General features: G+C 39.3%; 1 protein-coding gene across 1 annotated transcript in view; it reads left to right on the top strand.

Moving 5' to 3' along the window:
* EML5 (EMAP like 5) overlaps nucleotides 1-15,468 on the top strand; it is a 230,095-nt gene that overhangs the window by 122,241 nt on the left and 92,386 nt on the right. The window contains exons 17-18 of the mRNA XM_090033857.1: nucleotides 6,383-6,483; nucleotides 12,345-12,547. Of these exons, the coding sequence (XP_089889983.1) occupies nucleotides 6,383-6,483; nucleotides 12,345-12,547 (304 nt within the window). The remainder of the gene's footprint in view (nucleotides 1-6,382; nucleotides 6,484-12,344; nucleotides 12,548-15,468) is intronic.

The following is a 15,468-nucleotide window of genomic DNA, read 5'->3' as shown; positions in this document are numbered from 1 at the left end:
TTGGCTTTACTACTAGCTTCTAATGCTTCTTGTCTTCATTTACTGCTGGGATCTCTTCAGAAAACAGGAGTTTTCCCACTGCAGACATTTGATACAAATCAAAGATGTTTGATTTTTGTTTTTATGAAAATTACAAATTGCCCTTAATCAGGGCTTTTTTGGAGATTTCTCCAAACTTCAGTAGTACTGTAAATATTTGGGTACAACCCATATGACCCATGTGTGGAAGTTAAAAAAAAAAATACTTGTCACAGCCCATGCTGGTCCAAACTTTAAAATGAGTCTCTTCTGTTTAATTGTGTAAAATGAAATGGAATCAACACAACGTTCTTTTGCTCAGCAGAGAAAAAATGATTCATAGTTTTACTTCCACGGTTTTGATAGGCAGAATAGTTTGCACCATTTTGCACTTCAGCTGATGTTAGCGAGTCTTTAACAAACACAATCTTGGTGAAAGCTAATGGTTTTAATTCCATGACAGAGAGTCTTAATCCCTTGTTAAGCCAATCTTACCTTTTAGTCGGTGCTTATTGTGCACACCAATGAAACATGTTAGACAGCCCTACTTGGATCTAACTCTGTCTTCCAGTTAGGTCCTGTACATTTATTAAATTATGATCTTCCTGAGGTCTTTTGCCTTGGGTACTTTGGATTTTTCTTTTTGACATAGTATGTTTATGCAGACCTCTTGGCCCATTTCTTTAGGCATCACACACTAGTACAGGGCCTATTTGGCATGTACAGTATTTGGTACTCCAGGACCTGTTTTTCCTTTTTGGCCAGAACCATAGCTCTGTTTCAGTGTTGGTTTTAGCACTTCAAAGCCAAAGCTTTTAGGTACTAAACTGTAAGTACTAAGATACCATTCTCAGTTGGGCACTGAACCTACTGCTGAGCACTTGTTTGGTCTATTGGTTTAGCATTCTATTTGGCGTACTGGTACCTTTTTTATTTCAGGTTTGGCATACAAGAAAGAAAATGACTACTGAGTATTTTCAAACTTGTTCTGTTCAAAACTGATGACCATATTTGGTGTGTATGTGCATTGGAGTCAATCATGAGGAACAGGAGTACCAGATATGTCTACAAATATAATTCCAAGTGTTGAAGAAATATGGGGAGGTCCAACAAGCCCTTCTTCAGGTACCTCAGGGAGGCTCCCATAACTCCAGCACAAGGTCAGCCAGAGTCAGTCAGAATATGTGAATGGAGGACTCAGTTCTGATGTTCCTTATGTCAGTCCAAACTTGTCTTCCAACTAAGGTGGTTTCACCAATGAAGTGAAGAGTTCTGCCAAGCCATGGCTCCTTGACATATTCAGGAACTTGGTATTTGAGGTAGGTGGAACTGAGCTTATCAGATAAGGAAATACTGTCTCCCTACAAGTGCTTTTCAGGAAGTCTTCCAGATTCTGTTCTTTTCCCCTAAGAATACATTTGGGCTCAGTATCAAGAAGAGATGCTACAGTCAATCCTGTTTCTTATAGCAAAGAAACTGTAAAATCAGTACCACTGGAGGAGAGAGAGAAAGGGGTTTATTCCATAGAGTTCTGAGTAACAAAAAAGACAGGGTGACCTTGGATCTTGAGGAACTGAATCTGTATTGAGGCAAAAAGTCAAGATAATTATTCTGAATGCCAATATGCATCTCAGATGAACCTGAATTGGTGTGTGCTCTAGACATGAATTTTGGAAGCACTTGGGAATGCTCTTCAATCATTAGAATCTGAGCTTTGATTTAAAGGAATATCACCCCCAACTCTGTCTTGCTTTTTTGATTTGGTATCTGCTCCATGACATTCTTGATGATAGATGATTATTACTATGAAATTAGTCAATATATATGTGTGTGTGTGTGTGTGTGTATGTGTGTGTGTGTGTGTGTATGTATGTGTGTGTGTGTGTGTGTGTGTGTATGTGTGTGTGTATATATATATATATATATATATATATATATATATATATATATATATATATATATGTGTGTGTGTGTGTGTGTGTGTGTGTGTGTCTCCCCCAGGATGATTGGCTAAGGATGCTGCTTTGTGCTGTGTTAAAGAACAACCCCTATTCTTCTTGGGTATGGAGTCATTAGGGCCTAAAATAAATTACCTGCTAGCTAAATTTGCCGCCTGCAGGCAAGTGGAGTGAGTTCTGGACTACACAGCTCAAATTACCTTCTTGTCCCAGAAAATATTTCCAGATGAGTACAGAGGAGAACCAACAACCAACAGGTGACAGTTTAGACAGTGTTATAAATGTTAGGTCTCATGGCTGCATTTTATTCATTGTACCCAGGGAATATTTCCATCTGAGGTAATTTTAGTGGTCTTCGATACTCTAGTAGGAAACATGACAAGACTTTTTACATCGCATCCTGGTAATAGTTAATCTTCATTTTACTGTGATCTCTTGGAGGGTCAGAGGCAATTAAGAGCAGGCTTTAAAATACCTTCTCTCCAAATTGAGATGGGGAAGCCAGTGCAAAGGATTTCACATCCAGATAGTTTTTGTCTCTGTAGAATTTATAGTTTCTCAGAAATGTTTTGGAGATGAGGCAATAGTTGGCTTCTAAGGGAATACGCAGCCTCCTACTCCCACAGTTGAAAAATGCTTGTTCAGTCAGGCTCAAGTAGGAGCTCTTCCTTCAAAAAAACTACCTGTGTAGTCTTTTTTACCTGTCTGAGTGTGACTGAAACTTCATCCAGGTGTATTGGGCAGCTATTATGGGCTATTACATGCTAATTGAAAATGAATCAGTGTAGTATCTCAGTTTTTCCCTTGGAGGTTCACGTGGTGCTTGAAGCTTTTAAAAATCTTTATTAAAAACCCTCCTGTGTCAAGGGATATTAATCAAAAGACTGATGAAAGATCCTCTAAATGACTCGCTCTTTGTAAGCTTTTTGTTGGAGATATTTTTTTCTAATGACTTAAGATAGCTTAAGGCCCTAGAGGCTGACACAACTTATACCAGACTTAACAATGAAATGACGGTACCATGGACTCATTCTAGATTGTTGTCTAAGCTGGTATCTGAATCACATTTTAATAAGACTTTTGTTCTGCCAGATTGTGTTTTGTTTGGTTTTAGGGGGGCGGGGGAGGGCGGGCTTGGTTTTGCTAGGTGGAGAAATTAAATGCACAAACACAAAATGGGGAATATCTAGCTAAGTAGGTGCCTAGCTAGAAAATGATCTGGGGGTTGTATTGGATCACAGACTAAATATGAGTCAACATTTTGCTGCTGCTGCTGTTGCTGCAAAAGGCAAATCTCACTCTGGAAAGTATTGACAGGAAAGTTGTATGCAAGACACTTAAGGTAATTATTCTGCCCTGTTCAGCACTGATGAGACTTCAGCTGGAATACCATATTTACTTTTGGGCACTGCACTATAAGGCAGATATAGACACACTAGAGAGAATCTAAAGGAAAACAATAATAATGATAAGTACAACGATAATATGGAGAAAGATTGAAATAATTGAATTTGTTTTTTCTAGAAAAAATGGAAATGAGTGAGGGAGATGCACAAAAGTCTTCCAACATGTTAAAAGGCTGTTATAAAAAGGATAATGATCAGTTGTTCTACATGGCCATGGGGGGAAACACAAGAAAAAGAAGCTTAATTTTCAATAAAGATGAGATAGGTTGCATACAAGAAAAACCTTTCTATTAGGGTGGTGAAACCCTGAAACAAACTGCCTAGATAAATTGTGAGATCTTAGAAATTTTTAAGAACAGGTTAGACAAATATCTGCTGGGGTCCATTTAGATATACTTTGTCGAATCAAGTAAAAACATTAGGAATAAATGATCTCTTTAACTCCCTTCCAGGCATACTTTTCTATAATTCTGTAGCTATCCCAGTAAGATTTCTCTCTCCTTTTGTGCCAGGTACAGACATTATGCTTTTACTGGTATGAGTGATCAGAAACTTGTCTATACAGTACCCGTAACAGAATAGAAGTTCAGCACACATAGACTGTCTTAGAAATGGTGGAACCCAGTCTTAAGATTTACTCCTCCCCACCAAAGGACAAATGTGTGTTCTGTTCGCTACTGATCTAAACTACTCTGCTTACAGAAAACCATTTAACTTAGATCAATTCTGCCTTGGGCTTTTTGAATGTCTACAGCTGGTGTCAATGTCTACATTCGTAGGTTTCTATTTTGGCAAAGAGTAAAACCTACAGGAAGTTCTCATCCCTTTATTTCTTTTGATTTAATTTCACAGTGCAATGTTATTATTAAAATGACCACATGAATACATTTTGTATTGCTAATATCAGGATTGGCTGAATCTGAAGTCACTGTCTAGGCTCATTCTTATTAAGGCAAAACTTTTATCGTGACCTGCTTCTGTGATATCTTCATTAATGTATCTGCAAAGTAGCTATATTTTCTACTCCATATACACACAGGCCATGGACAGATATTACATTTGTAACACTATATATATTCCTTTGTGATTCTACAAAAGATGAGCTCACATACATTCACACTATTTGTAGCACTAGAAAAATGGCAGCTCTTCTATAAACATATTCCTTTTTCAAAGAGGGACTTCTCTGTAAAACGATGTGTTGTACCACGCGTAATTGCTGTCTAATTTCCCAGACACCTACCATCCCACAGTGTTTGCTTCACCTGCACCACCACCCCACCCACCATTCACCCCAGCATCTTTAATTTTGTTACTGCTAATTGTTTTTAAGTATAACATTTTTACTTTTGGGACATCCTTTTTTGATAATTTTATTTGGGAAAGGGAAAATAACCTGTTTTTAGCATTTCTGAAGATATAATATTATGGAGTTTTAATTTGTCTTCTATCATGTACTGTTTAGAGCCTTTTAGAAGTGTTTATCTTGTGCCTTCTTTTTCCTGAATTTCATTTTTTTAAGTGTATTTGTATTGGCTCTTCATTCTGGAAGATTGTCTTTCCAGTTAGTCTGAGAAGGAAACAGAACATATAATGGCAGTTTCTATACTGTACTGAGTTTGCTGAAGGATAGTTTTTGAGGAGCTCACTTTGTACCTTGTTCTGCTTTTGCTACACGCAGTAACCTAAAATCCTGAGGAAACTAAAATCTAAGCCAGTTTTTTCCATTTTTGCACTAGAAAATGAGATGCAGGAATGAGAGCCCTACAAAATGAGGGCATAGACAAACATAACATTTATAACACTTTGGACAACTTTAAAGCACTGTAAAAATTGAGCAGACCGATGATGCACAGTACTGGTTATAAACTAGCCAGAAACATACAAAAGTGACCTTGGATGAAACAGAGATAACTTTGCAGTGCTTCAGGGTATTAGACAAACATTTATGTGGAGTAGCTTCAAAAAGGTAGGGGGAGCTGTGGCTTGGAAGAGTGCAGCAGTTGTTGTGTTGTAATTGTTGTGTGTGCATGGTCCTGTAACATTACAAGTAAAATAAACTGCATCAGTTTTGACCCTGGATGAAGCAGAGTTAAAATTGGAGCAGTTTTGCTACACTTATGCTTCAAAAAAGGGGCAGAATTTGAAGCACTTCATGTTTGTCCAAACCCTGATATGTTCAGAGAAGCAATATAAATTGTAAGTAATTTTCTCTTGCATAGATTTATTTTCAAAACTATAGATTTTGACTTGTGCATTATATGTATATGCTTCTAAGCATAGAAAGTCATGTACCATGTGGCAGCAAATGATATTTTTTAGAACAGCTGAAGACTTTAGTTTTAAAACAGATATACATATTGTCATACTTATTTTTTTTTGTCAATCAGAATAACAGAAAAATTCAGTAAAAGGTGGATGGGAATTTCCAATCATTTTCAGAATAATAAAATACTCCAGATAAGGTCAGGTATTAATGAATCATTATGGCTCATGCTTAGCTATCCCATCCCTAAACCCCAAAGAAGAAATAGAGTTTTCTGTGTATGTGTACATTTTTAAACTAAGAAAGAGCCATCTAGTGGATTGTTCAAGTGATGACTCCAGAATTCTAATTTACTAACAGTCAAATTAAGTATGAGGCAGATGAAAATGGAATATAGAATTTTAGTTGTTTGACTTTCTTCCCTATTTCTTCTAATAAAAAGTGCTAACTGTTATAGGACTATTTTGTGAGAGCCATTAGCAAATTAGAAATTTCAAAAATATTCTTGGTAATATTGGAATGATATTGTAGCTGTGATGGTCCAGAAAAATATGTGGGAGGCAGGACCTGAAGCCTTGCATTCAAAAGCTTGTCCAAATCTATCTCAGTCAAGCAGGTGGTCCAATAAAATGTATCACCAACAGAAATGCTTGACCCTCAGATACTTTTGTAATCCTGAATGTATTCAAGTTTCCTTGTATTAAAACAGCCAAATGTTTTCCTTTTTATTTCAGAGGAAGCAAAGATAAGATTTTTGTTGTTAAGATGAATCCTTATATGCCTGACAAACTGATTACAGCTGGAATTAAACACATGAAATTCTGGCGAAGAGCAGGTAAGCAAAGACATTTTTTCTAAAGTTTTTAACTAAGGCATTTTCTGTTATATTAAATATACTATTATGCCTATCATATTGCTTTTGACATATATACGTGTATATGTTAATAAGTTAATTTCTTCTAACTCCTATTAATAATAAAAATTAATTTGCATTATGGTAGTGGCAGAGTCCCCAGTCAAGGTCATCTGTCCATTGTGCTAGATGTACTGTTCTACACAGAAAAGTATGTTACCTGTGTTGGAATGTTTTGTCCATTTTTTACACGTAATAATTAGATACTAAATGCATGTCAAAGTATATAATAAACAGTTCTAGAACAGTAAAAACAAATACCACTTAATATGTGCAAATAAATGTCAAGTGATGCCAAAGGGGAGAATGTGCTTGCTTCATCTGTCTGAAAAATTTTAATTTTGAGCAATGGAAAAACATCTTTGGTATGGTACTCTGAGTTTCATTGCATCAGGTCTTAAAAGGCACAAGGAGCTGAATGGTAAGATTACCTATTTTGCTGAAGAAAATACTTTTTTTTTTTTTTTAAAGAATCTCTAAATACTCAGACATCAAAAATAGTTTTAAAGATACATTGTCTCTAATGCAGATAAATTTCTTCCCTGGAAGGAGCCCTTTTGAAGATGAATTCTTAAGAGCCAGCGAACATTTAAATGCGAGGGAAAGGTGACTCTGGTCATCTCAGTTATGGACTGCCCAAGAAATCAGTCAAGTTGAACCCAAACTCCAACAGGCTATTTCTGTGCCAATTATTAATTTGTAGCAGGTTTTTTGAATGGTGACTATAGCAAGAACTGGCAGAAGGCAGCATAAATAGACTAACAGCATAATAGACCTTATAGACTAACTAAATTAGAGCTGCGTAGCATAAGCTATTCTAAGCACTGCTTGGGCTTTTCTGCCCTGGAGAGGTCACTCCAGCTTTGCTTCATCTTTCAAGCGAGGCTTACATTCAGTGGACTGATGTCTCACTCAGTGTAATTGTCTTGTGAGACAGACAGATGCGTACTATTATTTCATCAGATGCTGTGAAGGGACTGCCTTTACAGTAAAAACTAATACACTTTGGGCTAAACCCTGTTTCACTTTATATGTGTAAAGGGCATGTGTGCAGCCACACAGCTGCAGTTTTTGGCACTTCCGCAATTTGGGATTTTCATAGATTTCATAGACATTTGAGCTGGAAGGGACCCCAGAGGATCATTGAGTCCAGTCCCCAGGAGCAGGAAATGAGCAGGGATCATAGGATCCCAGCAAGATAAGCATCCAATTTACTCTTGAAGGTGTTCAAAGTGGGTGCTTGAACTGTCTCCAGCGGCAATATATTCCAAACCTTGGGAGCTCGGACAGTGAAGAAGTTCTTTCTTATGTCCAGCCTGAATTGGTCACAATGGAGTTTGTGACCATTCGATCTTGTCATCCCTTGGGGTGCTCTGGTGAACAGGCATTCCCCAAGATCCTAATGAGCACCCCCGATGAACTTATATGTGGCCACCAGATCACCCCTGAGTCTGGGCTTTTCCAGGCTGAAGAGTCCCATGGCTCTCAGCCTGTCATAAGGTCTGTTTTCCTGACCTCTGATCATGCGCGTGGCTCTCCTCTGCACCCTCTCAAGCTTCTCCACATCCCTTTTGAATTGTGGAGCCCAAAACTGGATGCAGCACTCCAGCTGCGGCCTCACCAAGGCCGAGTACAGTGGGAGAATGACGTCCCGGGATCTGCTTAAGAAGCATCTATGGATGCAAGCCAGCATTTTGCTCACACTGAAGGCTCATGTTCATCTTGTGGTCAACCGTGACCCCCAAGTCCCTTTCATCTGTAGTGCTACCAGCGTAGCACTACCAAGCCTATAAGCATGGTGCAGGTTTTTCCTCCCAAGGTGGAGAACCTTGCATTTCTCAGTGTTGAACACCATCAGGTTCTCATCTGCCCATTTCATGAGTCTGTCCAGATCCTCCTGGATCACCCTCCTGTCCTCAGGTCTGGATGGTTTACCCCAGAGTTTGATGTTGTCGGTGAACTTGGCCAGTCTGCTTCTGACACCAATGTTCACATCACTGATGAAGATGTTAGATAGTATAGGCCCTAGGACAGAGCCCTGAGGGACCCCACTGGTCACAGCGGACCAAGACGATTGGCTCCCACCAACCACCACCCTCTGGTTCCTATTGCAGAGCAAGTTCCCCAGCCAATGGATCATGGTGACATCAAGGCCGCAGTTAGACAGTTTAGCCAAGGGGTGATAATGGGATACCAGATTGAAAGCTTTTTTAAAGTCGAGGTATACAACATCGGTCTCTACCGCCTCATCCAGGTGATAAGTCACCTAGTCATAAAAGGAAATGAGATTGGTCAAGCAAGACCTACCCGCAACAACCCATGCTGGGTATCCCTCAGGATATTGCCATCAGCTAGTCTGTTAAGAATGGCCTCCTTGATAATCTTTTCCAAGACCTTCCCCAGGATAGAGGTCAGGCTATAGTTTGCTGGATCTACTTTCCTCCCTTTCTTGAAGATAAGCACAACATTGGCCCTCTTCCAATCATCGGGCACTTCACCAGAGCGCCAAGAGCTCTCAAACATCTGTGCTAGGGGCTGAGCTATGATGTCACCAGCTCCTTGAGTACCCTTGGGCATAACCCATCAGGGCCAGCTGACTTGAAGGTATCCAGCCTGTCAAGGTGTTCCTTCACAAGGTCAGCTTCGATGGAGGGCAAGCAATCTCCCTCACCTGGGCCTCCCTGACCCTTAGTGGGCAGGGCCGTCCCATGGAACTGGTGAAAAACTGATGCAAAGTACCCATTTAACAAGTTTGCTTTTTCCTGGGTGTCAGTTGTCAGTTGCCCCATCTGGTTTAGCAACCAATGCTGCCCTTGCTTTTCCTCTGGCTCCCCACATATCTAAAAAAGGACTTTGTATTTTCCTTGATTTTTGTAGCTAGCTGGAGTTTCATCACAGCCTTGGCTTTCCTATTTTGTTTTGTCGTCTGACAAAATAGCATCACCATGCAGGCATAATTGCTGGGCTGTAGGAAACAATACAGGAACAGTGCTACAGGTTTGCTGTTGCAGGGTGGGGGGATGTTGCTTCCTTTTCTCTGCTACTATTTAAACACCATTTTTCAGTGGCAGATAAAAAAAAAAAAAAAAAAAAAAGGATAACATCTTACCCCCACAGCAATGAACCTTTTGCTGCTGCTGCTGCTGCTGCTGCTGCTGCTGCTGCAATGGGTGGTGCAACTGATGCTCTGCCCTCCCTGCTGTAGGAGTCAGAGCCAGTAGCACTGCAGGAAAGGTACAGAGTGTGTGGAGGGGGAGGAGGTGCAGCAGCCCCCTCCTGAAGCAGCACCCCACAGTCCAATACGCTGTCACCCTGCTCTTCTCCCCCTTCCCCCGCCGAGGCAGTGCCTGTGACTTATGTCCTATTTGCCCACCCATTGTTACATTGCTAGGTCCTCCCGTCTTTTAACCCCAAAGCTTAGTGGTTAAGACATTCATTCACACAGAAGGAGACAGAAGTTCTAGGCTCTCTTCTCCAAAAGTGGTTTAAACCTGTGTCTTCCCAGCAAAGTGCTTTTCCCACCAGGCCAAGGCCTAGGCATTACCAAACTGTTACGTAGACTTCCACTTGAAGCTGAACCCCTAAACCTTGAATTTGATCTTCTTTAGATATAATGCATCAACAGCACTGGGAATTTTCCTAGAACTCAGGGCCTTCTCTCTTTCAGGATAGCATGAATTTCACTGAATTCTCACCCTATGGCTTATTTTCTTCCCTTCTCCCAGCATATTTCCCTCCCTTGGCTGCTTAGTGGACCTGGATAATGCCTCATCTATGGCTTGATAGGAAGTAGGAAAGACAGGTTCAGACCTTTCTGACAGAGGGGAGCCTAGAACCTGGGTTTTCCACTCTGGGCAAGACTGTTGGGTTAAAAGGAAAAACATCCCCTACATGGTAGTCTGAGTTTCAGAAGGGCCTTCCTTCTCCTTTTCATTGTTTTTCTGTGGCTAAGATTTCAGGACTTACCTGGCCTTATGTATGTAGTTAGGTGATTCTGTCTCACCCTGCAGCATGCTCAGTGGGGCTGTGCTCTAGTTTGTGGGCACAAAATTGATTTGCAAATTGTGTGAAGGAATGCTGTTACACAGTTATGTATGTGCCATTTAGGTACATAAAGCCGTTAGTTTAAAATGAGGTACCTGGTTAGTAACGGAGCCTTTTGGAGAGGATTACACACAGCCCCCAGGGTATGCATTCAGAGTATGGTAAGAAGAGCCCAAAGAAAAGTTTTCATCCATTTGATTGGGTGAAAAAATAGAGAATGTGCTTTTTCTACATTCAACTGGAAATGCTTTTGGGACTGGTATATACCACTTTGTGCTGAATGATACTGCAGTCTCTGTTCAAGACAGTGATGCCAAAGATCATGAGATCAATATATGCTGCTGGTAGCAACACTAGAATCAAAAAGACTATGTAATCAATAAGCATGAGAATATTAACACTCATATGATGCCAAGGCATATATATTTTTCAAAGATGAACTAAAGAATGCATATAGAGGTAATACCATCTAATCATTATGAAGGAGGGTTACCAATGTAAATATAAGCCCTGAGCTATAAGTCAGTCCTACCGTATTCCAAGTAAAGAGTCACTGCTGATACTTAAGGCCACATGTGATACTGAAATATATAATTTAGCGCAGAATTAGCAAGAACACTAAATGCTAGCAAACCGGTTCAGAGGCTTTTTCACTGAGGTGCTGTGCAGTACTCTGAAGATGTCAAAGTTCTGGGTCCTACCATTTAAGGTGGCACTATTTTCTCAAAGACAGAGCAGCACTGACAATTTTGTGAATATAGACATTGGTTTTCCAGCCTGCAACCCTTCAGATTTGTGGAAGTTGCCACTGTGACATCCTGGGGAAAATGCTATTTTACATGCATATTAGTGGTTTTTAAAATATGCTAACCAGTTGTCCATCAGGAATGACAGTGGGGGTCAGGGATGGAGTACCATCACCCACCACATTGTTCCGCCACCTCCCGGGAGCAGGTTGGGGCAGGGAAGCTTGCTCCGCCGTCCCCTCTCCCCTCGTCCAGCAGCTTGTGCTACCTCCAGGGAGCAGGGCCAGAGGGGGCCTTGTCTCCTCCCGCTCCATCTCCTCTGTCCCCACCATCATGGCAGTGCTCCACCATGCTGCTGCCACTGCCTCCTATCCAGAACACTTTTGGAGCACTCTGATTGGTTGGTTCAGTCAGCATTGTGATTGGCTGCCGAGACAAACAATCACAGTGCGAATAAAGTGTTACAGACAGACAGACAGACAGACAAAGGTTTTTATTATATTAAAATTGGTAATAAAATTTCACAGTTTTTTAGTTTTAAGTGTGGGATTTAAACCTAAAATTCAAAAATAATTTTTCTTCAAAAATATTCCATAAAAAAGAATATAATGTTAGTGTTTGAAGTTATTTATGGGAATGATGCAATTTTAGACCCACTCCATTAAGTCCTTTACTGTGCCATAGAAGTTAAGCATATATTAAAATCTACATGCCCACCCACATAAGCGAATGGGGTTTTTTTTCTATTTCTCACGTTCATATGCCTGGGTGTATATACATTAAAATATTGATTCAACTAGTATGTAAAGTTATTTTGTCTTGAAAAGTGCCAGAAATTGCAAAAATTTTGCCTTATAAAAAACTCTTAACTTTTTTTCCTAAGGGTGAAGGTAGATGGAAAGAGATTTATTATTTTGAATAGGTTGTCCCATATTGTCTTATGAAAATGGTAGCTGAGTAAGCATTTGATTCTGTATTTTTATTTTAAACCAGGGGGAGGACTGATTGGGAAAAAGGGCTGCATAGGTGCAATGGGAAGAACGGATACAATGATGTGCGCAGTATACGGCTGGACTGAAGAGATGGCATTCTCTGGAACTTCCACTGGGGATGTGTGTATCTGGAGAGATTTGTTTCTCATAAAAACTGTCAAAGCACATGATGGTCCAGTGTTCAGCATGCATGCATTAGAAAAAGTAAGTGAACCACTGGGATATTAATTGAGATGTCATTTGGATTTAAGAAGATTCCCTTCATGGCTAAACCTAACAAGAACGCAATTGTCTACTATGATGGAACTGGAGTTCTGAATTGTAGCCTACTTTCAGGTCAGAAAGATATGGGCATGCTGAGTTTTTAGAAACTCATCCACCTCCTTGTAGAAAGACCAAATATATCAAATTATTATGTTGTGGTGACATTTTGGCTGATTTTGTTGTGGCATGCCCTCCTATGTTAAGTTATTCCTAGTCATTACACCTTGAGAGTGAATAAAACAGGTAAAAGTGGGGGGCTTTCTGTGGCCCAAGGGGATATCAGGGTTCCTCTTTTGATTAGTGGAGTGGGAATTCTGTTATGTTGCATTGAATAAAACATATATCAGCTACGTTGTTGTTACATAGGCTAGGGACATAAATTACACATAAACTGGTATAAGTGATTGGAAACCTGTTCAAATCTGTAACACAACAGAACTTCAGTGTACATAAACCTCTTTCAAAGCGTCTGAAACCAGTGTAAGATAAACCTCGATGGATGTAGTATCAGACTTAATTGATTTAGGTTAAATTGATTTATTGAACTTCTGTCCCAGATCCCCTCCAGATTTGTCAACTCTCAGTCCCCCAACATCCCAGGATGCTTTGCACCTCCTCTGCAAACCACCCCTTGCAGGGTGGGCGGGTTAGCCTGGGCCCAAGCTGCCTGTTCCTAGCAAGCTGGGAAGCATGTAGCTGCATTTCTTGAATCAAAAGTGAATGTCTTCACTTGCTTATTGGTTCAATGTATGCAGCTTAGACTAATCTGCAAAGATTGAATCAATTCAGTCTCAGCTTTTTGACTGTCTGTACTTAACCCTACAGACTGGAGTAGAATGAAATTTGCCTAGAAGATGTTGATCTGAAGCTTGATTTATATACAATGAGCACATCTCAAATCTTTCTACTATTTCTCACAGTTTTTCCCCCTTTCTATGTAGCAAATTTCTTTCAAACTTGGGAACTTCATAGAAACTTTGAAAATGGAATAAACATTTTAACTCCATCCTTTGTATATTTTCCTTATTTGTATTGGCTACTGAATTTTATGGAATACTAATTGAAAATTACTGTGGTGTCAACATACAGTACGGCCTTACCTCCACTAGAAAATTATATCCCTTTAACTCTACTTGTAAAGTTAAACCAAAACAAGCCATCTGGCTTGGATACGCTTATATTTGTATATGTTGCTTTTGTTACTGGCACAGCTATTCCCTTAGGGCAGAAAGAGTAAGATATACAAGTATAAGGCACCTTTATGCTGTTATAGCTGTGTTCACCCCAGGGGATGTAGTAGCACAAATCTTCTTAGTAAAACAAATAAATAAAAATCACGCTTCCATCCAGAATACTTACCATATATTGGTACAAGTCTTATTTGTAAACAAAAACGTTGTGATCTGGAATAGACAGACACAAGTTAAAAGTAAAGCGTGCCTTTCTGAACTGAAAGGGCTGTACTCTTATTTTTTGTTGTGCCTTATCAGTTTGGTTATAGGAAGTAGAAATTTTTAAGATAAAACTGATTTTTTAAAATTTGTAACACAAGTTTCTTGCTGAATTATGATGTTGTTTATGGGAAACATGCTTTCCCTTATAAAGTGCAGGCAAGAGACCAATAATAAGTTATTCTTGTTAAAGACAAATGTCACAAACTACAAACTTCAGATACAGCTAGCTCTACCTCTTCAAATTCACAAACGTGTGTTACTCTAGTCATGTTGTTGAAGAAGATTATGAAGCCCATATCCAGGGCTATTTATTTATTTTGTAATTTAGTGCAATGTTTCTCATCCTTTTTAGAGTACAGCCTTCTTACTCTTACAGTAAATGTAAAAAATGTATCTGCGCTAAAAGTAATATACCTATGTGATTTATACTTTTGTGTGTTTTGAGAGACTAAGGGGGAACACCTAACTTTCAAAGATAAGTATGTATGAAGAACTGGAGAATGATAACATTTTCAACAACTCATGGCACCATATTATCCTATGATCCATCTTTTAAATAACAGTTTAGTGTACATAAATATAGCTAATATTGAATGGGGATAAGAATGCTGATCTGCTTTGTAAAATGCACTTTGCGTCCAGTGAAAGATTATGCAAGAATAAGATGCTATTTATATAGCACCATGAATGTAGATAGATTAGCCTGTGATGTTAAATATTTACTGAGTATAAGACGCATTGATTTGACCTCTATATTTGAGGATTGTACCAAGAGATTTAATAGTGAGAAAACAACATAATTTAAATGACTTTTAGTTAATCCTTTTGCAGTGAGGCCATAATCTGATCGGTAGTAAACATGACGGGTTAAATTATGTAAATTTCTGAGTACCTGATCCAGAAAAGTACGTAAACACATGCTTAAATTTAGGTAAATATTCTCTTTGTAGCAATGGAACTTTTCTAATGCTTAAATTAGGCACAATCTTATGATTTTTTTTGGATTAAGGCCACGGTACGCAGGATGGCATATGACTGAACCCTGATACAGAAGCCCTCAATTCTGTGTTAGAATCATAGAATCATAGAAAATTAGGATTGGAAGGGACCTCTGGAGGTCATCTAGTCCAACCCCCTGCTCAAAGCAGGATCATCCCAAACTACAGCATCCCAGTCAAAGCTTTGTTTTGAAAACCTCCAAGGATGGAGCAAGGATGGGTACTGTTCCACTGCTTTACTACACTCCTAGTGAGAAACTGTTTCCTAATATCTAACCTAAACTTCCCTTGCTGCAACTTGAGACCATTGCTCCTTGTTCTGTCATTAATTTTGGGATACAAAGATTCTAAAAATAAAAACATTACTTCTACCAACACTAACTGTACTTCTGACTCACTAGATACCTAG

This window comes from Crocodylus siamensis, chromosome 2, assembly GCF_052110815.1.
Source record: "Crocodylus siamensis isolate JL-2025a chromosome 2, ASM5211081v1, whole genome shotgun sequence".
In the NCBI taxonomy this organism is placed as follows: Eukaryota; Metazoa; Chordata; order Crocodylia; family Crocodylidae; genus Crocodylus; species Crocodylus siamensis.
This window is presented reverse-complemented; position numbering and strand designations above follow the sequence as displayed.